The sequence below is a fragment of the Eublepharis macularius genome, chromosome 6, assembly GCF_028583425.1.
Source record: "Eublepharis macularius isolate TG4126 chromosome 6, MPM_Emac_v1.0, whole genome shotgun sequence".
Taxonomy (NCBI): domain Eukaryota; kingdom Metazoa; phylum Chordata; class Lepidosauria; order Squamata; family Eublepharidae; genus Eublepharis; species Eublepharis macularius.
Genome location: NC_072795.1, coordinates 59504527 through 59528126, shown reverse-complemented (window position 1 = coordinate 59528126; position 23600 = coordinate 59504527). Strand labels below are relative to the sequence as shown.

The 23600-nt window shown below is 40.8% G+C and overlaps 1 protein-coding gene across 2 annotated transcripts in view; it reads left to right on the top strand.

Moving 5' to 3' along the window:
• The window catches only part of STAG1 (stromal antigen 1), a 319961-nt gene that overhangs the window by 155286 nt on the left and 141075 nt on the right, over window positions 1–23600 (top strand). For both annotated transcript variants that reach the window (XM_054982615.1, XM_054982614.1), the window contains 4 exons: window positions 8753–8829; window positions 12270–12474; window positions 14942–15093; window positions 16279–16352. In XM_054982615.1, coding sequence (XP_054838590.1) covers window positions 8753–8829; window positions 12270–12474; window positions 14942–15093; window positions 16279–16352 — 508 coding nt within the window. The remainder of the gene's footprint in view (window positions 1–8752; window positions 8830–12269; window positions 12475–14941; window positions 15094–16278; window positions 16353–23600) is intronic.

The window sequence follows — 23600 nt, the reverse complement described above, 5'->3', positions numbered from 1 at the left end:
TTCCTGAAGGATGTCTCAGCCCTAGACCCCTTCCAGTCTGGGTTCCATCCAGGACATGGTACAGAGACCTTGCTGGTCGCTTTCATTGATGATCTTCGTAGACATCTGGATCGAGGTGGCTCGGCGCTGCTGATATTATTGGATCTGTCACAGCATTCGATACAGTCCATTATGACCTTCTGACTCACCGCCTCGATGATGTGGGGATACGAGGGACTGCCTTACAGTGGCTTGTCTCTTTTCTCCATGGTCGGGGACAGAGGGTGGCACTTGGGGAGAAATTGTCATCCTGCCACCCTTTGGTGTGTGGGGTCCCACAGGGAGCAATACTCTCCCCTTTATTGTTTAACATCTATATGCGCCCCCTTGCCCAGTTGGTGCGAAGTTTCAGACTTGGGTGTCATCAATATGCAGATGACACCCAGCTGTATCTGATGATGGACAGACGGCCCGGCTCAGCCCCAGATGTCCTGGAACATGCTTTTGCAGCCGTGACTGGTTGGTTGAAGCAGAGTCAGCTGAAACTGAACCCCATGAAGACGGAGGTCCTGTACTTGAGCCACAGGGGATTAGGTTCGGGACTCCAGCTCGATGGGGCACCATTAGTGCCAGTTCCAAGGATTAAGAGCCTGGTGGTGATCTTGGATGCCTCCCTGAAAATGGAGGCACAGGTCACAGCAGTTGTCAGGTCCTCTTTTTTCCATCTGCAGCAGACCAGGCACCTTGTCCCTTACCTCAGTCAACACGTGACTTAACTACAATGATCCAAGCAACGGTCATCTTTAGACTAGATTACTGTAACTCGCTCTACGCAGGGCTGCCTTTGAGCCTGACCTGGAGATTACAGCTGGTACAAAATCCAGCAGCACGTGTTATTACAACAGTGCCAAATAAGGCACATATAACACCATTCTTAGGTGAGCTGCATTGGTTGCCAGTGGAGTACCAGATCAGATTCAAGGTTCTGGTATTGACCTATAAGGCCCTGTGCGGACTGGGACCAGCGTATCTACGGGACCGTCTCTCCCCATATATTCCTCAGAGGACACTCCAATCAGGGGACAAACAGCTGTTGGTGGTCCCTGGCCCCAAGGAGGCCTGCCTAGCCTTGACTAGAGCCAGAGCCTTTTTGGTCCTGGCTCCCACCTGGTGGAATGCTCTGTCTGCTGAAATCAGGGCCTGGCAGGACTTACTATCTTTTCACCGGGCCTGCAAGACAGAGTTGTTCCACCAGGAATATGGCTGAGGCTGGGCCTCCACCGGCCTAGAATAAAGGGGTGTATAAAACCCTCCCTGTGAAGGCTGTCCACCATCTTGTTTTAAATGTGCTGGTTTTAATGAATATGAATTTTCAACTGTATTTTAATTGTATTTTAATGCGTTGTTATCTGCCCTGAGCCCACTTGCGGGGAGGGCGGAATACAAATTTGAAACAAACAAACAAACAAACAAATAAATAAAATTATTGACTCCACCAAATCCTGGCTTACATGCCTCATGTTCCTAGAAAGGCCAAGTACCTCTCCCTCCAGGGACATCACAGGAGTGACTGTGGTGAGAAGCTGCTGAGGTGTGGGGAGCAGCAGACCAGGTTCCCCACTCCATCCCCTCTGCTGGCTGGGTGCCCCTCCTGGTCTGTGAATGTCATACCTACCAAGAGAGCTCTTCCCTCAAGCTGGTGAGTTTCCCAGCCCACTCGATGCTGCTGCCCTTCATATGCGGGTCACATATGGTCACCAACATGTACAGCTCCTTCTCTGTGAGAGGCCTTTCCATGAGCATGTGTGACACTTCCCCCTTTGGCCAACACTGCCTATCGGGGTGGGGGTCTGCCAAAGCCCCTTTATGTTGCCTTCTCTGCTCTCTTATGATACGTCCGTCGCTTGCTTTCCCCCTCCCTCCACACTTCCCACTCCTTCCTCTCCTCCTGGCTTGTGGGTAGACTTACCTTTTATCTCTTCACCAATCCCAGTCTCCACCTCCTAGTCCCACCACCTGGCCACTGCCTTGGCTGCTCTGCCACACCTAGGCTGTGCTGCTGCTGGTCTGTCTCCCACCTCCTCTAGCCTGCCTTGTGGTTTGCTGGGTAGCTGCATTTCTCCTGCCTGCCTCTGGGCAGGAGTGTGGCCTGGTACTGCCTTCTCTGCCCTTGGTTTGCTGCTTGCGGTGCCACTGGCTGGCTGCCTCTGCCTCCTGCACCCTCTCCCTCTGGCTGGGCTGCTCTTCTTCCCCTGGTTTGAGAGAAGAGGCTGCCTTGGAGTCCTGGCTGGGAAAATGGTGGCCACCCAGGGGATGCCACCCCACCTGCCTTCTGCTGTTGAGGCCTTGTCTGAGCTCCTTGTACCTGGGGCTTCCTCAACGTTCCTGATCTTCATTAGTGCCTCCGATGTCTGCCTTCTCCTCACTGGGTGAGTGTTAAGGTTGGTGGGGCTGGATGGGAGGTCTGTAAGCCTAGTTTCTGAGGTGGGTGGCCCGGGGGGGGGTCCTAAGGCTGGCACCGGCACCAGACAGCATGCATGCTGTTGAAACAAGATCTGTTTGTCCTGCGCCTTGTTCCAGAAAGGAGGCCATTTTCCTCTGAAGTGTCTGGATCAGAGAAATGACCAGACCCAGGGTTGCCATATTAGATGAGACTGCGACGGTGAAGTCCTTCAAAGATCTGAGGACCTTTACCATTGAGGAGATGGTCAGCCAGTCCTTTTGGTTCAATTGATTCGCCTTTCTCCAGCTGTCACTCTGAGTGCCACATCATGAGAGTGGCCTGCTCCTTCAACTAACACTCGAGCATGGCACGGGTGGAGTTCCTGTGAGTGCTAACGTCACCGATCAGGCATTGCTCTGGCATGTCTGTCCTGACCTGCTTCTGGTACAGTTGGTGAGTTGCTTTCACACTGCACAAAAAGTGACCCATGAGGTCCTGGCATCTCTGGAAGAGACACTGCAAATCATGAGTTGAAGTGTCCAATCCAGATTCCTCTGAAGAACCCAGACCATGAGGTGAAGGTGCTGGGATGTGTAGTAAATGTATGTGAGACCCACTTGCACGGCCGCTGCCTTGATGTTGGAGCTACTGTTGGTCACCGTGTACCCTGTGGTAATGTTCCTGCCTATCCACTCCAGCAGTTGGTTCTTGATGACAGCAGTGTTGTCGGCTGTGTGCACCTTGTTAAGAACGTTGACATGGAGCAAGGTCTTGTATTAGCCGTCCTGGCAGCCCCTTACCTGGCCCTGCATGATGCTGGTCATCCCACCCCACCCAGAAGGTCAATGAGTTGCCCCTGTCCACGGTCAGCAAGAGGTACATGTGCGGTGAATGAGGGCAGGTCTTGATGTCTGATGTGAAATGCACATATTCCCAGCAGTGTGGGACAACTGTGCCTGCAATTACTCCTTGGCAGCCTTGTAAAGGAAGAGCACCACAGTCCTGCTCGGTGTGGTGTGAGCAGGGGCCATGTATTAGTGACAGACTTCTTGGAGCAGTTCACAGAAGTGAGACGTCCATCTATGACGATCATCTCGGCAATTTTCAGAGCGATCCTGTTCATTGCCCTCTGGATCCTCTCTTTTGGCACACTAGTGCTACCTCAAGCAAACATTTCTGTCAGAGATTCTTTGTGTCTCTTCTCTACTGGAGTTCTGGGGTGGGTGGGAGTCCCGGAGGTGGTTGCAGGACCACTCCCCTTCTGGCTTGCTTGTGGCCATGTGGTGCCAGCCTTTCTCTCCAAGCAGTTCCTGAGGCTGGTTGTCAAGAGATGGAAGTATTTCTGTCAACTGCTGGCACTTTGCATAGTAGGGGTCCTTCGTCCTCTGGAAGTGATTCCAGATGTTGTTGGTATAGGGGCACCCACACTGCTCTGCTGTTGTGGACGCCCCAGGAGCCACCTCCTGTGAGACACTCAGGGCAGACACTCTGTGTCTGGGGGGCAGAAGGAGATGGCTGAGGACCAAGGAGTTGAGATTTGTGGGGTACTTTCTCCGTCTCTTCCTCTTCTTCCACCATCTTATTCTCCTGCCTCTCTCTCAAAGGCTTACTGTTGTCCCTAGAGGAAACCTGGGAAGACTCATCTCTCCCCTCCACTTCCTCCAGCGTTTCTGGGTCCCTCGGGTGAGCTTGAGGACCAGAAAACTAATCCTTCAAGGACAACTCATGCTGCTACTCCTTCTGCTGCTGGGTCTCAACATTAGGCCTCTGTCCAATGTAGTCTCCTGCCTCAGGCACCTGTGGAAGTGGCACTCCTGCAGCTATCTCAGCAAAGAGGACCTTGTGAACCCTCTTGTTGTCACCACCCCAGCCAGAGGCTGGACTGGTGGATGGCAGGGAAGGCCTCTGCACAAGTGGGGAGAGCGATGCAGCCCTCCACCCCTAGTTTGTGTGTGGAGAAAAGAGCTTTTCTCTTGTTGTTGGTCTACCCTCTTTAGATTTAAAGGCAATACTTGCAGCTTGCCATTTGTTGTTAATTCCTGTTCTTGTTTGGGGGGGGGGGGAATTGCTTTCCACCAAGAGGTGTGTCATTCTGCACTGCAGTAATTACTGTTATTTTTGTTTTTGCTTGCCACTAGTGGAGTTTTAGGGTGCTCTTCTTGGGTTGTTCAGAGAACTAGGTGTACTTTCAAAAGGCTTTTTTTGCATAGGCTAGGTGTAGGCCTTGTTAACAACAAGCACAAATTAATTTTTAGCTTATAGGAACCAACAGAGTTTTCCCTTTAACAGGCTTGTGTAGGAATTAAGAGTAGTTTGGGTGTTGTGTTCTAGTCAAATGGATAAAAAGACCCTCTAATTTGCACTCTTGCCTTCCTCATAGTGCCCTGCTGTACTCTGAACTGGCAAAGCCAGATTTAACTGGATCGGTATAAATCTGCCTTCCTTGCTAGTACCCAGACTAAGATCGCACACCCCTAAATAGAATATCTCTGATACCAGATTATCTCTTTAATAATAACTGTGCTTATAACTCTTCTAGACAGATTAGCACCTCACCCAGAGCAGAGAACAAGTTAGTGTTATTATTATCATCCCCACAACACAACTGGGGAGCTGGGGCTGAGAGGAGTGGCTTACCCAAGGCCACCTACTGAGCTCTTGAAAATAGTAGGATTCAAACCAGTAGAGTGCTTATTTGCAGCTGAACCACTTAACCACTGTGCTACAGCAGCTTTTTGTATAATGAGATAAAGGTGCAGTGACTCTCAAAAGACTAATATTTATTTCATATGAACTTTTGTGAGTTCAGCTTATTCCTTCAGATATCTGTGTGTTTCATAGCCTATAACTGTAGTGTATATGACAAGTTTCTTCCTTTAATCTGGGCCAGTGTTTGAGTCTTCCCTAGTCCATGCTAGGATTTAAGTGTTTTTTAAAACACTTGTAGTAGTAGCTGTTAAAGTAGCTGTTGTGACTTCGCCCAGAGATTCTTGAGTCCAGATGAACAACACTGTATGGGGAGGAACAGGCTTGCTATCGAATTCTTTAAATTCATTTGTCTATCCTCCTCATTGATGATTTACTCTAGAAAGTAAAACTTTAGTGATCTGCTGCTTTGTCCACCACTCTCAGGTTTCCTACAATTCTTTTTCATATCTGTGTTGCTTTGTTGACTCACCCCAAGGTCTTCTCCACCTCTTCTCTCAGGGAATGATGCCTATCCTCCTATTAATTAAACTATTCAGTTCAGTATTCCTCCTGAGACAGAGAACAGGGTGTTATTTTTTAGCACTTCTTATTTGTTAAGGAGGATAGATGGAAAAGCCTAATTTTGGTCCAGTTTATCTCATTTTGTGTATTGTAGTCTTTATAGTTTTGGTTGGCTGCCTTATTCATACACCTTTCTACCCTTCCTGCAGAGAGTTCCTCTGCTGTTGGGGCAGGGGGGTACAGGCTGCTTCTGGCAGAATTCCAGCTCTTTGGATGTTTATAAAAAGCATGACAACTAGGCTGTCCTACTTGAGGCTGTGATACAGCTTTTTTCTCTGCTATGCTGATGGTTGGTTATTGACCTTTTCTAGAGTACCCCCTTTTTTGTCCTACTAGTTGAAAAAGTTTTCCTAGAGTGATTTGTTTCCTGTCTGTCTCTCATATTTTTGTTTGTATTAAAAAGTTTCTTCAAGAACCAGAAGTGTTTGACAATGTCGTTTATTAGCGTCTTTTTGATAGAATGTATTGGTTGCTACTTATGGGCAAGGTGAGGGGGGAAACGCTACAGTCTAGCTAGGTTTGTGAATATTGTCGATTTAAAGTATAACTTTTGACCTCTTGTAATTAAAATATGTTAGAGGTTTATAAAATTATGGAGTGAAGGAAGTAGGGAACTCATGTTCCTCTGGTTACCATATGCTGTGGAGAAGCTACCAGGAAAAGCCATCCTCTTCAGTGCTTTGTGAGAAACATTTTGCTGGTCTGTTTTGGAAACAACATGCTGGGCTATTTGGGCTCTGGTCTTATTCTATTTAAGAAAGGCAATTTGCATGCTTTATATTCTGAGGTAGTACAGAGATACAGCCTCTAATTCTAAGGAGGGCTGCTTTAATATATCAAAGGTGATGGTTAACTGTCCATAAATACTCGGAATATTTGTTCTAAACAACTGTATTTGCTTGTTGAGGTTCTGTAATAAAGTCTGGGGATTACTTCCTTGATTGATAGAAGTGATAAGCATGCCGAATCAATTATTTTTCCTACACAAGGGCATGTTTATGTCTCTAGACTTAAAAGACTTGATATCCACCTTTTTAATCTCAGGTGTAATTTGTTGCCTGGGATTCTTCTGTTAGCCCTCTTGCCTTTGGATTAAAGAATTATTTTCTTGAGTGCACTTTTGTACATTGCTTTCGTTTTTGGTGCTTTAATGGAATGCTAAAGCAATTCTCAAAGACTATGAGCTGTTTAAACTCAGTCTCCTTGAGGATATTTTAACTAATAGGTTTGTTTCTGGGTACATATTACCTCAGTGTAGAGCTTTTAGAGTTGAACGCTCTGCCAGCAGATCCAAGGTTGTATGAGTTATTTCTGAATAGGAAATATTTAGCATCACATCCATCCTTTATTCATAAGCTTACATTACATTTAATACAGGTCAGGGCACTTCCCTTTCTACTGTTTCAGATATTCTCCTTCAAGAAAGGATAAGATGCATAGAGAAAGAGCGTAAAATGTTTTATCACCAGTGAATCTTCAGTTTCTCCTCTAGATAGGCAGCCCTGCTTTTATGTATGAATAACATTCTCAGGTCATCTTTTAAAAGATTATAGGGTTACATTCCATCTACTTGGTTGCCTTATGGTTATTTTCTTTCTTGGCTTTTTTGAGTTGTGCAAGATGCTTGGCATCTTATATATTAATAGCCAAGTGGTCCTGATCTGAGGACACTTAAATTCAGAGACTGGAGCCATGAACTGACAAGACAGATCTTCCTACACACCTGAAAAATGCCCCAGGTTTGCAGAAAAATCTGAAATCTAAAAAAAATACATTGGGGGTTTAAAAAAAACAAAATGATTAAAGGAGCACCTGTACCTTTAACCAGATGCCTTCAATGGCTGTTGCTAGGCAACCAAGTAACAGTTAAGTCAGTATTCTAGGCTTGCTTTCGGTCAGTAAAAGGCAGGGGGGAGAGCCCTTTCCATGGCAGTTTTGGCCTCTGAGGGATGACTCATTGGGACCAGGGCCAGAAACGACCATTGGGTGACTTGATACCACATGACTTGTATGACTTGCCCAGGCCTGGCTGCTAGCTATTGTTGAACAGCCCCCCCCCAAGCCAGTTTGTGTAGTGGTTAGAGTTTCAGAGACCCAGGTTTGAACCACCACTCTGCTATGGAAGCTTTCTAGGAGACTTACATCCAGTCTCACACTCTTAGCTGAACCTACGTCTCAGGGTTGTTGTGAGGATAATACAGAGGCAAGGAGAATGATGTAAGATGATTTGGGTCTCCATTGTGGAGAAAAACAGTATATAATTAGAGAAAATTAATAAATATAGATGAAAATGGGGGACAGAGAAATGGTAGATTGTTTAGTGGGTTTGAAGGAGAGAAGGACATTAGGAAAGATGGGCATGTGGTGGCTGTCTGGACAAGGGAAAGAGGAAATAGTGTGGGGAAAGGAATACAGGGGGAAATGATGTTTCCTCCTGCAAGTCCTTGCAGGTTCCGTACTATGCATCTGGGCCCAGCTTAGCTGGCATCATATAACTGAATCATAGGGGAGAGACTGCCGTGGATGGAAGGTGAAAACTGGGAGAGACAAAGCTGGCTGGAAAGGAGAGAAGGAAGCAGGAAAAGGGGGAGACAGGGAAGGAAAAGAGGGCATGGTGTGGGAGGGGAACATGAGATGACACTCACAAGTCCTTGTGAGTCCCCCACTTGTAATGTTCTATTCCTCATATCCTGAAGAAATTCTATAGTGCAGAGGCCTCAAACTTCACTATTTTTCAAGTTTCAGTCCTCTTAGCAAGGAGATACAAAAAGTACCATTCTGTCTTAGTGTTCTATGATAGAAGGCCCAGCCGGTCTATTCTGGGACACATAGCAGTAATACTGTTTTGATGATGCCTACTTGACATAAATTTGGGGAGAACATGGAATCTGATACCCTTTGCATATGCCATCTTATCATTATGAGGAGTCCCCTAAGTATTAAGAAGCCCCTCTTTTGTCTGTGGCTTAATTTGTGGTTCAGATGTGTTATATAGCAAAATCAATTGAGTGAAATACATATATAGTCATATATGAATAACTCTTACTGATTTTATCACAGGCACTGTGCGAATTGAAATGTTTAGGAACATGCAAAATGCGGAAATCATCAGGAAAATGACTGAAGAATTTGATGAGGTACAGTATAAAAAGATAAAGGAATATTTTTAGATTTTAGGTGAAAGAGTGCTGAGAATTCTTCAGAGCATCATGATGACCAGTGGCCTGTTTAAGGGATTGTATTGAGAGAATAGCAATGCAATCCTATGGAGAGTTACTCCAGTCTAAGCCTATTGAAGTCAATGGGATTAGACTGGAGTAACTCTCCATAGGATTGCACTGTAAGTTAATCATTTATACTTGTGATGATAATTGAGAGGAAGCTTAGGTATGAGTAGCAATTATCCAGATGCTAGCAGTGCTATGAACTAGCCAGTTTTAAATGTATTGAAGTCTTTTAATTTCAGATGTAGAGATTTAAATATGTGTTTAACTCTCCTTTAAAATTAGTGGGATAGTTGCTGGATCATGCCCTATTCAGTACAATGTGAAGTACTTGAAGGAATATAAAATTTGGAAGGAAGTGTCCAAGCAGTATTTGGAAGAAATAGAGAGCTGCCAGTAATGAAAGAATTTTTAAAGAAAATCTGTAGTAAAAGTTTCAGCAACATTTCCTGTATGAAGACTTGGTATTCTGTTATAACTACAACACATTATTTATTAGAATAAGTAAGATAAAGGTCTGCAGGGAATAGCTGAGCAAATAAATAATTGGGAAATGTCACTGACCCCTCTCCCGCTGCCAGTCAGTTTTATGCATAGCTGAATATTCCTTTAAGTGTGCAGTATGCCCCTGCTCTTATCTGTGGATAGTCATGTATCTGCTCTGCTGATAAGTTTATTGTTAGAAGAAACATTGGGGCTCTTGAGAAATCATGGGCCAGTTGAACAATTGTGATATACCCCCTCCTCCTAGCCTCTCTAAACCCTTAGCCTACCCCCCTCTTTCAGACTATCTCCTAGAGCATTCTCAGTCCTTATCAAGTTCTCTGTAGTTTTTGTTTTTCCTAAATGTGTGATTTAGAAACCTGATTTGTTATGTGGAAGCCTAGAAGCGTACGTATGTAAGTCATGGGTAAAACCAAAGATTGTTTTCAACCAGGATTCCTGTTCACTTTTCCCTAATGTAAAGAAAAAAGTACATGAAGATTTTTATACTGAATATGTATTTCTAATTTTGCTGGCTTTCCTGTTTATTCTTTTCTAATTTCATGAGAAAAATATGTAAAACTTTTCCAGGACAGCATCACAGAAACTGTAGTGTTAGTGCATTAGGTCTTATTATGGGCATCCTAATTCTCTGAAAACGAATACTTTTCTCCAGTAGCTCCCACTCTGATGCTTGAAGAATGAATAATCTCTTCTCTGAGGCCGCTTGGGTGTCTTGATAAAAGATTATCACTTCTGTCAAATGATTAATTAGGTGAAGAGGGCATCATATATCCAACCATTGGGGAAAATTCGAAACCAAATTCATGCAGAAGCATCCAGTAACTTATATAAAATATGCAGTTCATGCTCATACTTTCATTGGTTCTTCTGGGTTTGGGGGAGGGGTTTGTACTGGCATCGTTTCTCTCAGATAATACTGTTTGTGGGGTTATTATTTATTTATTCATTTAGGATATTTCTATGCCACCTCCTGCTTGAGTCCTGCTTGAAGTGGCTTACCATTAAAACAATGAAACAATAGAAAAACAAGCCATTATATGGATACCTGATGAAGAGAACTTAAATATTTCTCCTCTTAACATTAATAGTTAGAAAAACATTCTGGAGCAGCATTCCATCACAAGAAAAAAGTCTAAACAGTCTGTGTCTCAAATGTACAGAGAACACATGCTGTTAGAAAATCAGAAATATCCGATCTCATGGGCAAGCATACAAGTGTGATTTCAAATAACACTGAGAATAGAGGTCTCTCAGGTGCACTTCTGCTGAATTGGAATAAAAACCATCCTTTTTTGCTGTTTTTACCATACCTATACATTCCAGAATTAATAATTAAAATAGATCAGCCTAATATAGATTTTCTTTCAGGTATATATATTCCACGAGCCCCGTGGTGCAAAGTGGTAAGCTACAGTACTGCAGCCCAAGCTCTGCTCACAACCTGAGTTTGATCCTGGCGGAAGCCAGGTTCATATACCTGGCTCAAGGTTGACTCAGCCTTCCATCCTTCCGAGGTCGGTAAAATGAGTACCCAGATGCCTGGGGGTAAAGTGTAGATGACTGGGGAAGGCAATGGCAAACCACCCCGTAACAAAAAGTCTGTCAAGAAAACGTCATGATACGACATCCCCCATGGGTCAGTAATGACTACCTTTACCTTATATATATTGCATCTGGAAACTTGTATAGGGCTTCATGACCAACTCCGTCATTTTGAGGGGCTTATCCCATTGTTTTAGCAAAATTGAACACTTTGGATCACTGATTCATAAAGGTCTGTATTCTCTGGTCTGGTTGACTGTGGCTCTTCAAGGTCTCAGGCAGAGGTCTTTCAGGTTACCTACTACCTGATCCTTTTAACGGGAGATGGGTAGAGATTGAACTTGGGAACTTATGCATGCAAAACAGATGATCTACTACTGAGCCACAACCCATCCCCTAATCTGTAGAAATTGAAATGAAAATGTATGAAATCATAGAAAGTTAGAATGTCAAAGAATACAACTTAAGATGGAACCAGAAACAGATGAAATAAAAAATCAACTTTTAATTCAGTTTCAGGTTGAATTAATCTAAAAGCGATGGTTGTTGTGGGTTTTCCGGGCTGTATTGCCGTGGTCTTGGCATTGTAGTTCCTGACGTTTCGCCAGCAGCTGTGGCTGGCATCTTCAGAGGTGTAGCACCAAAAGACAGAGATCTCTCAGTGTCACAGTGACACTGAGAGATCTCTGTCTTTTGGTGCTACACCTCTGAAGATGCCAGCCACAGCTGCTGGCGAAACGTCAGGAACTACAATGCCAAGACCACGGCAATACAGCCCGGAAAACCCACAACAGCCATCGTTCTCCAGCCGTGAAAGCCTTCGACAATACATTAATCTAAAAGCGTTTATTCACTAGATCTGTCACAATGTGGATCAGTAGCAGTCTGTTTTCCTCAAAGGAAGAACTGATAGCATTCCATTATCTTACAGTGCAATTTTCTAAGGTAAAGGAGCATCTAAGTAATGCCAGTCATAGCACAAAAACATTTAAAGGCAGAAAAGTAACATGGTATGGTAATCAAGGAATGCTCTGTTTTCATGTCGAGCTGAAAATGTCTCTTTCATCTTCTCTGGTCATCTATGATGGACTTTCCTCAGCTTTATACTCCAGTATTTTCTGTTAATTGACATGAAATAACGTTAGTTGTAGTGGCTTAACTTTTCAAGCCGCATGGATGATCTTTAGATCATATTCAGATCAAATTTCAGTTGTACTGTAAAAAATACGAAGTGTTTGTGAAGGGTTACAGGATTGAAAATAGAATATATATTAAATGTTGTGTGTGCATTTTGTCTGTCTTAGGATAGTGGCGATTACCCACTTACCATGCCTGGGCCACAGTGGAAAAAATTTCGATCAAACTTTTGTGAATTCATAGGAGTTTTAATACGACAGTGTCAATACAGCATCATTTATGATGAATATATGATGGACACCGTGATCTCACTTCTGACTGGATTGTCAGATTCACAGGTCCGGGCTTTCAGGCATACCAGTACGCTTGCTGGTAAGTACATGTTAAGTTTATTTATTTAAAACATTTTTATGGCACCTTTCCACCTAACTTTGGGTACCCAAAGCAGCAATAAGTCAAAACCATTAAAACAAGGTTTTAAAAATACATATTTTAAAAATCAAACCATAGACAGGAAGCAGGGTCAGTGAAGGAATATCTAACAAAATAGACAAATCTTCATTACGTGCAGAGGACAATGATTGACGGCAACAGATAAATCTCCTTCAGGAAGAAATTCGATGATTTTGGTGCCACCCATGACTGAGAAGTCCTTTCTCAGATTGCCACCCATCTAATCTCTAAATAGTCACTTAAGAAATATATTCCAAATATCATTTAGTGGTGTAACAATCTCTCAGGAGTCTCATAAACTATACATACATTATAGCTCGGATACATACAAAAGGCAACGCATCTCACAAGAAGTATAATGGCAAATGCAAAGTGCAAGAATTCATATGCCAATGGCAAAGAACAAAGTGCCAAGTGCTAAATTCAATAATTTTACAAAGTGCTAATGCCTGAAATTGACAAACTCGTTGTCTAACATGTAACCAAGTAACGCAAATTGTAATTATTGGAGGTACAGATGAATAAATATAATAAAGTCCAATGTTCTGTACAATGATCCAAATCCAAAAGTATGAAGTAAGCACTGAGGGGTAACTGCGACGGGAGGCCAGCAGAGTAAGCCCGTTTCAAGTCTTCTTCTCAGCAGTTACTGTAACACAAGGATCCTAAACCAAGTCATAAATATTACAATAAATATACAATAAATATACGATAAAAATATTTAAACCAAGGAAAGCCTATGTGTACTTTCATACTTAAAAATACGAGTGCAAGCAGACATTTCACATTTACTTCTCCATTAACAGCAATCATCCTCCATTTTGAGTGTGTGTAACGCTGAATTACAAGCCCCAATTTAAAGGTACAACATTCCAATCTCTTAAAGAACCAGTACCAAAGGACTAAAAACCCTCACAAGTAAGATGAGAAATCCATATTTATATTAAGCGCAGCCGGGCTAACAGTATTCAATTTGAAAATCCACCAGGTTTCTTTCTGGTAGAGCTCTCTACCAGAAACACCTTGAAACGAGATTTGTGCTATACAGTTTTATTTGTTAGCAAACAGAAAGAGGTAAATCTTACACGGAGAGCTCTACTTCCAGTGTTGAAGTGTAAGTCTTTTAGCAACTGTAAGGGCAATGAGAGTCCATTTCTGTTGACCATCAGTTAGATTCCAAGAGACAGGCGAGTAGTTTAACAGTACATTAACATCCTCAAAAATAAATGAGTTTTCTAATGCAAAGTTAATACGATTAATAACTTCCTCCCAAAAGGATGAATGACTGAACATGTCCAAAACATATGCTTAAGAGATGCATCTTCTGAATTACACTGCCAACAGATAGACACTGTGCTTAAAACTTAGTAAAAAATTGCTGTGGTGTCCAATATACCCATAATTTTTTGCAGAATAAGTTGCAGCTTAAGATCTGTAGTAGCAACAGATATATGACTTATTTCATTCATCTCTGTAATTCTGTATATCATATTTATTAACCAACCTCAAATATTTATAAACAATATTATAGGTTTTGTTTTCTGTGTTGATTCAATAAGAATTTCCAAAAGTGGAGAAGATTCTGAAGCACTCAAAGCTGCTGGACCATATTTGAACATCAATAAATGTTGCAATTGTAAATATTGCCATTCAGCAGAAGTTGGCAAATCATATTTAGACCGCAGTTGGAAAAATGACAAAAATTCATCATCATTACCTATCAATTGAAAAAATTCCCTTATCTGTCCAAGCCTTGCATAAAAAAGATTTCCCAGTTTTTAAGTCTGGATTTGACCATAATGTTAGTTTAGCATGTGAGAATGGGTCAAATTGGTATTGTCATGATATTATGTGCCATACTGCTCTGGATGCAAAAGTTTTTGTAGGAACAAAATCCATTTTAATATACACAAACTCTAATGCATTCTATTTAAAACGTTCCAAAAAGGAGGCCTCCAAAAGAGCCCAAGATGGTTTTTCCAATTGAGAAGGATCTCAATAATTTGTACATGCTAACAAATATGCCTGATGGTAAGCACTAAGGTCCAGAAGAACAAATCTTCCTTCATTAATTGAAAGTTGCATCCTCTTTAAAGAAATCTGGGGTGGTGTTGAATGCCACATAAATTTCCAAAACCAATTAATTTTATGAATATATTTACAAGGTATATAAAATGGGATTGCACACATAACATATATAATTCAAGGTATAATACTTATTTTGTGTATATTTACCCCATAATGACAAATTTAGGATTGAACATAAGAAAATATGCAGTTGGCCAGATCAAACTGGTTGAGAAACAATGAAAATGAAGAACACCTTAAATTTCACCTGATTTCAAGTATTAAATACCTGAAACCTTTCTTGTACATTTTTTCACAGCTATGAAGCTTATGACTGCTCTTGTGAATGTTGCCTTAAACCTGAGTATTCATCAGGATAATACACAAAGGCAGTATGAAGCTGAGAGGAACAAAATGATCGGTAAAAGAGCCAATGAAAGACTGGAGCTGCTCCTTCAGAAACGGAAAGAGGTAACTCAGTAGATCATAGTTGCCCTCCTAGTTATGCAGTAGCCTTTACAGAAAAAAGCAAAATAATATTGATTACGTAAAGCTGGTTTTTTTTCTAAAGAAGAAATTTAATCTTACTGAAGAAAATTCACCTGAGTATCAGACAAAATTATAGTAATGTGCTGTGTCTACAACTCTTGGCAGCAATGCACAGAAACAATAAATATGGGATAGAATTGTCATGTGAAATTTGTTTGGAAGCTGTTCACTTAATAGGAGAGCATTTGAATCAACTCTCAAGTACTTGTGTCTCACATATTAGGAGTTAGCAGCAATACTCGATTCGTCTGTGTAGTGAACAAGAACATAAATGGTTAGGCAAGGAAAGTAATGTTCAGAGATTCCCCAACAATATGTGTTGTCTGGCTTCTTGTTGTCTAATTTGCAAGTAACTAAGACTTGTCAGGACAGAACATATGCACTAATCACTCTGAACAGGCAAATGTATACTGGAGCAAACTTGTTCTCCTAAGCACAGCTGATCTTGATAATCCTCCTTTAAGTTGAAATTGATTAACAGCAACTACACTTATATACTGCTCTTCTAGCTAGATTAGCGCCCCACTCAGAGCAATGAACAATGTTATTACTATCCCCAAAATACAGCTGGGGAGTTGAAGCTGAGTGGAATGGCTTACCCAAGGCCACCTGCTGAGCTCAAACAAGCAAAGTGCTGATTCACAGTCCAGCCAGTTAACCACTATGCTACAGCAGCTCCCTAAAGTGGAAAATGGACAAATTGCCCATCTCCCAAAGCATAGGACATAGAATAAACCTAGATTTTCTGTAATATTGATGAACATAAAGCTGCTGTGTGGTAATGTTCAGTCTAAAAGTTTACTAGCTTTTAAATAACCAAAGAATAGCTTGTTATAATTTGGGTAATTGTACTATATGTGTTTCTGGTGAGAAATCAATGTGTAGGAGCGATATCTTTAATGAAATGGGATGGCCATCCAGGGTTGACTATGTGAAGTCAAAAGTTAAATTAATGTTTATTGTGAAAATGCTTAATTAATAGATGCGGTTTTAGAAAGAGAAATAGTACACCTACACAAAACATATTTGGGAATAGAGTATCTGGAAATGTGTCACTGGGAAATTGTTAAAATGTCAACAGTATTTCAGACTTTAATTTTATTACAGCTGCAAGAAAATCAAGATGAAATTGAAAATATGATGAATTCTATCTTCAAGGGTATATTTGTCCATAGATATCGGTAAGTGAAGGAAAGGACTCATCTGAATAATGATTTTTGCTTAATCATTTAAAATTTATGGGTATACTATCTAGATATAATTCCTGCTAAGTATTATAATTTTGTTTCTTTAATGTGTGTTGCAGAGGATCAGTAGCTTTCTAAGATATGATACAGATGCAAATTAAATAATTTTAAAAGCAAACTCAAATACTTGAAGTACAAAAGTCAAGGACATGGTAGGGTATCCATGTTAGTCTTTAAGTTGCTACAAGACTCCTCTTGTTTTTGCTTGAACAGACTAACATATTTATTGTAGCATAAGCTTTCTTAGAATTTCAGCTGGACAGCGGGGAAGGCCGGAGCCGGCTCTTCCGGCACCCGCACTGCCTCCTCCACCACCACAGTGGCCAGCTGGGTGGCGGGGGACACCATTACTGGCTCCTCTGGGGCCTGCACCGCCTCCTCCACCAACACAGCAACCAGCAGGGAAGGCCTGGATCAGCTGCTTGGCAGGGATCTCCCCGCCAAACAGCTGATCCGCAGGTTTAAATGCCCCTTTCCGTGCTACTTTGCAGCGGCATGGAAAGGGGCATTTAAACCCCTTGACCCGAAACTTCCCAAAGCAATACAAATTGCTTCAGGAAGCTTTGATTCGGGGTTTCCAAATCGAGCCCAGCATGCTGGACCCGATTTGGAAATCCTGAATCATTGCGAATTGGGTCCAATTTCAGTACTTTACTCGAATCCGAAACCCATATCACACACCCCTATTCAGAATTATCCACCTTGTCACACAGCTCTTAAAGACAGAGAGGCCCTGGCAAACAAAATATTAGCAAAACCCCTTGCAATACCAAGAACACTTTCATGGGAGTAAGCTCATTGAATAAAATGGGACTTACTTACAAGTAGGCTTGGGCTTGAAGAATCATTCATTGAGATCAAGATGATCTGGAAACATATACTCTAGTTTCTGGCATGGAAGCTTTCAACCTTAGACCCACAATCCATCACCAAACTATGGACCACAATCCACCAAGAATATCTTTAACTTAATGTTGAATTGTGGGCTTGCTTTTGCATATGTGAAGAATAGATGTGGAGAAAACACTCTAAATATGTTCAAGAGCACTTTAATATTGCTGGCCTGGGCACTTTTCTGCCACATTGTCATTTAATTTTATATTCATAATTCTATTGCATTATTCATTTGCATTGTTTATTGTATATCTCACACTTCATCCACTATAGTAGAGACAACACTAGTGTATGCTTCTATAGGATCAGAGGCATGTTGGCCATTTCATTCTTGTTTGACCTCTATATCTGCATCACTGAGAACTACCTCATCAGTTGCAATGGGGGGCAGTGTATACCTGTACCTGTTTTTGTCAATTTATAGCACAGCAGTCTTCATTTTAAAAATTCCTAAAGTTTGTTAGCTAGAGCAGGGCGCTAAAGCATACATTGCTAGTGCTTCACTGAGTAGGCTCATTGCAACACTCCACTCACCTTAGAGCCAGCTTGTGGTAATATTCTTTGTTGGTATCAAATTAAATGGCGCAGGTACTGAACAAAACCATCTACTCAGTTTTGCGGGGATATGAATGGAGTGCTGGATCCAAAGATGGATTGATCGAAAAGAACAAGAAGAGGAAAATTACCCCAAAATGTCTTGCATTATATGAAAACACTACATTTGGCGGACGCGTGGAGAATCTTAAACCCTAAAGTTAAGGACTGTACCTTCTTCTCTAATAGGCACCAAACATATTCAAGGATAGATATGTGCTGAATATCAAAAATTGCACTAATGAACTTAAATAAAGTAGAGATACAACCAAAAATTTATGCTGATTATAACCCCCTTCTGATAGAGTGGCAAGAAGAATGCTAGAGACGAAGATGGAGGCTGAACTCTAATATATTACTACAAGGTGATACTTTAAAGAACTGTAAGAAAGACAGAAGAGTTTTTTAAATTGAATTGCACTAATGATGTCTCCATTACTGCAGTTTTGGAAGCAAGTAAAGATTTTATGAGAGGAAACTTGATAGCTTTGATACCAAAAAAAGGAGAAAACAAAACAGATGAATGAAATTATAGCCAAAATTCAACATTTGGAAAAACAACATAAGAAATCACTTAAGAAGACAATATTGACTGAAATCAAGCAATTAAGAAATCAATTGAACTCATTGCAAGTTGAAGAAATGCAGAAGAAATTAATCTTCATGAAACAGAAGCACTTTGAACATGCAAATAAACCAAGTCGCTTCCTGGCTTATTGTCTAAGAAATGAAAGTGAGAGAAGAAGGATTACAGCAGTCAAAAAGCATGATGGAATCACATACATAGAAAAGAAATACATCAACAATTTACTTCCTTTTTTTCTAAATTATATAAGAAAGAAATTTTTATGGAACAAGGAATGGAAGAATAAATTAAAGATATGTTAATCCCAAAGTTTAAGTTAGAAGAGAAGAAGATGTTGAATCATAATATCACAGTTCAAGAGATCTTGCAAGCTATAAAAAAAATGAAAAAAGGTAAAGCACTAGGCCCGCATAGGTTAACCGGTATGTATTATAAATGTTTGAAGAAGAACTAATGCTGCTGCTTCAAAAAGTAATGAATAAAATAAGTGAAGATAAAACTCTACTTGACATGTGGCAGGAGGCACATATAACACTGATTTATAAAGATGGAAATGATCCAATGTTGCCACAATCGTACAGACCTATTCCATTGTTGAATGTGGATTATAAACTATTCACCTCCATTTTGGCAGAAAGACTTAGAAGATGTATAACGAATATAATACATCCTGACCAGATGGGCTTTGTGTCAAAGAGATATATGAGAGAACATCCGATTGTAATCGATGCAATGGAATTAGTGGTGGGGGGGAGGACACTAGCTGGCATTTGTTTTCCTAGATGCTGAAAAAGCTTTCGATAATATTTCCTGAACTTTCTTGCAAAATCTAGCTAGTGGCCCAAAGTTTGAAAATTGGATAAAAGGAATTTATGCAAAGCAAAAAGCGAAAATTTTAATTAATGGAGTACTAACAAGAATTACAAATAGTAAAGGGCATTAGACAAGGGTGTCCACTGTCACCACAATTATTCATCCTAGCAATGAAAATACTTGCCTCAAAGTTAAGGCAAGACCCCAAAATCAAAGATCTGAAAGTGGATGATAAAGAATTTAAATTGAAATGCTATGGTTCTGACAATTTTGAACCCACAGGAGACAATACTGTATGTTATGAAACAGTTTGTGAATTTTGGAAAATATTCAGGATTTAAGGTCAATAGAAAAAAAACAAAAATAACCCCCAAGCTTTTAAGGCAAGAAGAAGAAAAAATTTGGGAATTATCGGGTTGTGAGATAGCAGTAAATCCAGCAAAATATTTGGGTATAAATCTAACAGGACAAAAGGAAACGTTGCTTAAAGACAATTATGAGGTGCTATGGAGGAGAATTCAAAAAGACTTAGAAAGATGGTCTAAGTTAAAATTTTCCTGGAGTGGAAGAATTTCTGCAACTAAAATGAACATTCTACTGAAAATTAATTTCTTGTTTCAAATGCTACCAATTAGCATAAAAGATAAGACACTGAAAGACTGGCAGAGACAAGTAAATCAATTTATCTGGAATGGCAAAAAAACAAGAGTTCGATTTAAGGTATTACAAGATGAAAGAAATAGAGGAGGGTTGGCGGTCCCAAATATCAAGTTATACTACGAAGTAGTTTAGTTTGGTTTACAGACTGGATAAGAAACCCCAAGGACAGATTAATATGACTAGAAGTGGCAGATCTACCTGATGGGCTACATAACACCTTTGGGTGACTAGAAGAACAAGGAGGAAACAATAAAGTCATAAGAGACAGTCTGATCCAAATCTGGGACTTGGTTAGAATGAGAATAAGCCCGCTGATTTCGCCAATGTGTTCACCAATTGATGCCTTTTGTGATAAGAATCAGAGAAAAGATAATGATAAACTCGTACGGAAAAATAAAATTGTGACAAGAAATTCAAGATGAAGGGAAAAAATACAATGCTTGATATATTTTCAGGCGGTCTCTAGATTAAAAGAAGCCCCTAAGGATTACAGAGGACAGTTAAGAGATCTTACCGATTTTGAGAAGATAATCACGCACAAAAAGGACCATATTCTGGGTCAAATTTATAAACATTTACTTAAATATGACACAGAAACATAACAAGTTAAAACCTTCATGATTGCAATATTTTGGAGAAGAAATAACTTGTCAACAGTGAGAGACTCTTTAGATAAAGGGTATAAAATTCACAGCAAGCCAAACATTAAGGGAAAACTGGTATAAGAGAAAGTGGATAAAACATATGTAGGGTCATGCTGGAAATGCAAAGAAGCAGATGGCTCCTTTTATCATATGCGGTGGACATGCAAAAATAGTAAAAAAAATTGGAAAGATATATGTGCTGAGATGCAAAAGATCCTAAAAATCGATTTTGCTATGAAATCTCAGACTATGCTGTTGGGAATAATACCAGAAAATGTTGATAGAACATCACACAAACTATTTAGATATTTGTTGACGGCGGCAAGAGTGGCATTTGCAAGCAAATGGAAAGAAAAAGAATGCCCAACCAGGGAAACCTGGAAAGATAAGATGGCGGAATATGCAGTGATGGCAAAACTGACCAGTTACCTAAACAGAAGGCCAATTAGAGAATTTGAAGAGAAATAGGGAAATTATTTTGTTTATAAAGGATAACATGTATAAGATGTTTTAGTCTTGCAAATTTGAGTAGGATTGTATATATTTTTGATACAATTTCTAAGAGGTCATAGCCAAGAAACCCTGAAAATGCTTGAATATACAATTGGTGAAATAAATTGTAAGATATGGAAATTCTGGTATAAAGTTAATGATAACCAGAAAGGCCACTAAAGGCCATGTTAATCAGTTATACCAACAAATAAGCTGAGATATTGAAGTAATAATGGAAGTAATAATGAAATGAGTCTTTCCCTTTTGATCTTTATTTTTTATTATTAAATAGTAAATAGGAAGAGGTATGTATTTGGTTTGTGTAGTACAGATGAAAAGTACATATTAATCAGATTTAATAATGGTTGTAATCTCCATTTCAGTACTAACAAATATTGATAAAGGTTATGCTTTTTTGTACTCTGTATTTTAATAACCCTTGTAGTGCATAGTTTTATAGTTCTCTTGACTTTACTACTCCCTCCCCTCCTATTTTTTTCTTCTGTACTCCTCTTTGTTTTAAAATAAAAAAATTATTTGAAAAAACACATCTACTCAGTTTCAGGACCATCACTGATCCTTCTTACACAGAACCCTTCTGATGCTATAGCTTCCATTCTCTAGAGCTGAGCAAAGAGTTCAGAGCTTCAAAGTCCAAGCATCAGCATCAGGCTTAAGAACTGAAGAGAAAAGGCAAGCACCGCAGACTTGTATGCACATTTCCTCTCTAGAACTACCAGTCATGTCTTTAGAATCATGCAGTGCCATTCCGACATCTTTGGAGCCTTTTAACTGTTGAGGCTCCTCCGTCAGTACTGATCACCAATTAAACCTTTGGTGTCCTCTCTTCATCCATTTCTTGAGGCTATGCACAGAGCATTTCTGATCTTGGGAACAATGTCACTAGGGTATAGCATCTCCTCTGATGTTCTGCTCATTGAATCCATTTATAAAGGCTAGATATCTCTCAAAAATTCATCCAGTTATGCCACAGTTCCAGCTTCCCCTTGATTGCTTTCCTCAGGGCATTTCCCACATATTCATTTACTTGGCACTGCTCCATTCATTGTTCAGGATACTCGGGGTTTTCCCACTGTTTATCCCCATGAAACTATCAGTACCAAAACTCTTTATAATATGACTGGGAAACCATCTTCTAGGCATGGCAGGAATGACCTATTGTCAGTATTTTTGTGGGAAAAGATCACCCATTTCTGAATAATTTGTTTCAAGATGAGAGACCTTGCCTCTGTCTTCCAGAATGAGAGGCCCTGTGTAAAACAGCAGCTAAATATGTTTAGTCATGTAGCAGATTGTAATTCTCCCTCTGAGGTGGAGGATATCTTGGTTGGTGATGTCCACCCTCCCATCAGGGAGGCAGGAGCAAAGTCCACTTCCTGTCTCCTTGGTGGGAGTCACGCATCTCAGTTTTTTTCCTGTCTTGACAGAGCAGTTTAGAATAGGCACTGTCTTTTTTTCTTTCCTTCTTTTCAACTTCTAATTCTAGATCCTTATTCTTGTGCCTTTCATCATTTCCTTCTAATTCCTTCATTAATATACTCTATTTCATATTTCTACACAAAGAAACTTCAGAGAAAGACTTCAGTCAGGAGAATTTGACCATGGCAGCTGTTTCTCCAAATTTGACACCATTACAGAGTGTGTTTCCCAACTACTCTAAAATGGAAAACCATGAGGGCAGCGACGGCTTCCTTTCCGAAGTGCCTGTCCCTGTAACAACACCAGTGTATTCAGCACAGATCGTGCAGAGACTGCAGCAGCTGATATTCATAGTGCAAAAAAATCAGAGGCTCAAAGCGTGCCAGAAAGAGGTGGTATTCCTCCCTACCCAAGGAAAACACAGCAGCCATTTCTTGTCCTGCTGACTCGAGCAACCCTCCCAGCCAACTGGGAAGTGGCTGTGGAATGGGTTTTCCTATACCCATAAGCCAATCAATGGGTTGTAGGACCCAGTGAGAGCCAGTCAAGCCATTTTGCAGATCTACAAATAGCAACAGCTCCAGGATCCAGGATCCAGCACTGATAGTGAAGGCCTATCCCTAAGAAATGCATTTGAATTGGGAACCACAATGTTATCTCCAGGTTTCCTAAACTTGATTAGAAAATCTATGAAGGAAGACATTACCAATTTTTTTCAGAATGTTAAGGGAAGATATAGATCTCTTTCTGGTTTATCCTCCTGTCATTCCCCTCCCTGATAGGGAAATGTAGATGGGACAATTTCATATTGTCCAGCACCAAGGTTGGGTTTAGAGCAGCCTCTGGCATCCCCTCTCAGACCCCTGAACAACGGGCCCACCTCCACTAACAGCACGAGATCGTTCCTGGCAATGGCATAGATGGCAAGAGAAGTGCAAACATTAATAGTATCAACAGTAGCTATGGGCCTATTCCATACAGCACACTTTAAACCGTCAGTGCTGAGCATTCTCGCCAATCAGTGGTGAAACGGCTTGGGGTCCCATCATTCTGCACTGC